Source organism: Elephantulus edwardii, unplaced genomic scaffold (assembly GCF_000299155.1).
Source record: "Elephantulus edwardii isolate Elephantulus edwardi_28Jun2011 unplaced genomic scaffold, EleEdw1.0 scaffold00219, whole genome shotgun sequence".
NCBI lineage: Eukaryota > Metazoa > Chordata > Mammalia > Macroscelidea > Macroscelididae > Elephantulus > Elephantulus edwardii.
This window is the reverse complement of record NW_006399969.1, coordinates 5,040,419-5,042,619: the sequence shown is the minus strand read 5'-3', so window position 1 is coordinate 5,042,619 and position 2,201 is coordinate 5,040,419. Positions and strand designations below refer to the sequence as shown.

At 43.9% G+C, this 2,201-nt stretch overlaps 1 gene segment (V, D, J or C); it reads right to left on the bottom strand.

Moving 5' to 3' along the window:
• Positions 1–346, bottom strand: part of LOC102850527 — a 12,614-nt gene extending 12,268 nt beyond the window's left edge. Inside the window, 2 exon segments of the V gene segment in view lie at positions 4–191; positions 301–346. Coding sequence covers positions 4–191; positions 301–346 — 234 coding nt within the window.
• Positions 347–2,201: the final 1,855 nt, after the last annotated feature.

The window sequence follows — 2,201 nt, the reverse complement described above, 5'->3', positions numbered from 1 at the left end:
TGGAATCCCTGAGGGTCGCTTGTTATTATCATAGATGAGGGGTTTAGGAGATGTTCCTGGGAGCTGCTGGTACCAGTGTGCATAGTATCCACCAATATTGGTGCTGCTGCCAGTGCAGGAGAGGGTGACCCGTTCGCCCAGGTTCCCAGACACTAAGGGCGGCTGAGTCAGCACAGCCTGGGCCCAGGATCCTGCAAGTAGAGAGACATAGAGATGGTAACCCTGGAATATACAGGCAGGAGAGAAAGCAAAACCCCAAATGTCTTTCCAGGACAACTTCCCCTGTCCCCAATCAGTCACCTGTGCAGTAAGTGAGGAGAGAAATGAGGAGAGGAGCCCAGGCCATGATGGAGATTTCCCTGAGTCCTGTCGTCTGTTGACCTACTGCCACTGCAGAGCTTTATCATTTCCCCAGGCCCTAAGGATACTCTGAAAAAAGGGAGGGTCCATCTATGCAAATTTTAATCTAGTTTTTGTGATACACACCTTGGGCACTGTCTGAGGCAAACCCCTCTGTTTGAGGACAGCCAGGGGGTGGGGCAGTGCTGGTCTGTGTGGCTTCTGTGGGTGTGAAAGATCACAACTGAGAGCACCAGGCTGGTCAGGGTCCTGGTTCTCAGCTGGGATGAACCACAGATGCCTCTGGAATGGATCATGAGTGCCCCCTGCTGGCCGGATTCAGACATAGTCATCATGGGACTTGGAGACCAGAACCTCTCAGGGACTCGGCCTCCTCTCTGCAGTGCCCACTGTCCCTCAGCCCAGGCCAGGCTGTTTACTTGTTCTCTCCAGTATGTCAGGCCAATCTCTTTTCTCTACTGAGAGTCCTCAGAGCTGCCTCTCTCCATGACTTCAGTGAATTTCCATCGAGTCAATTGTGAAGTGATGTTCTGCCAAAAAAATTTACCTTCAATTGATTTAAGACAATAAATAACAAATGCCAGGGAGAGGGGATATAAAATGGTGCAGCCTCTGTGGAAAGTAGTTTAGAGTTTCCTCAAACACTCAATAAGGAAAATGCCATTTGGTTATGCAATCTCACAGTGAGGTGTCTCTTCTAATGAAATAATAGCCTCAACATCACCTTATGTATGCAGAACCATGTTTTATCCAGCATTATAACAACTGCAAAGAGATAAAAATAACCCAAGTGCCCATCAATGGATAAATGGCTAAAAAGTTAAGGTACATTCCACAAAAAAACTAAAGCACATAGAAAAGTCTAGAGATTATTATGAGACTTAGAAGAAAATTTGTCCGTAAAAGATTTACCATAGACCAGTGATCTCAAGACAAATGCAGCAGCTCCTCTGCTGACCTCAGAATCAGAAACCTTTGACCTTCCATATCATTTGGGAAGGGCTTCCCGACTTTCATCGATGTTTACTTCTGCTGTCAGAGCCCAGGATAGAATGATGAGTGGCATCCTCACAGTGCTTGTGGCTGAGCTGCTCATTTTTGCCGCATTGCTAATCACCTCCCAGAAGCTGAAAGTGGGTTTATTGTACAGTCCTTATGACAACAGGTGGCATTTGAGGTTGTCTGTACTAGGACCTCAGGACTGCCGTTAATAAAGAAAATTTTCAGCCAAGTTCCAGGAATCCCATGGATACACAGTTAGTAATAATGCTTATTTTTGTACAGGTTAGCCTAATCTTTTTTTTTTTTAGACTTTTCTAGGACATAGAGAAACTGCAATATACAGATAGACCTTCAATCTTAAAGTGTTTCTTCCAAGAAGGCTAAGTTCTCATGGAAAAAATATTCTAGACCGCTGCTTCCTTTGGTGATTTTTATACTTGCCTTACATTAACAGTCTGCACATTTATTATTTTGTGGCTACAGTTTAATATATGTAAGATTATTAGTCAAGTTTAATATATAGTCTGTATTACTGTATTCATCAAGTTTAATATATAGTCATACATAGGGTTTTCAGAGACCTGCTATTTCAGAAGTGGATGGCCAATCCTTCTTCCTAGTCTGCCTTAATCTGAATGTTCAGCTTTAGAGAAATATCAGACAGACCAGCATTTTATAGAAAAAGTGAAAGCTATATCCCTTCTCATGGAGTTAACCATTCATATCAGTGTTGTCCCTGCCTTTGGCACACGTGTCTTTACCCACTTATTTCCCTGCTCCACCATCCACCAGGATACCCATCCACTTCTACCCACTCCCTTCAGCGTCTATCTCCCATT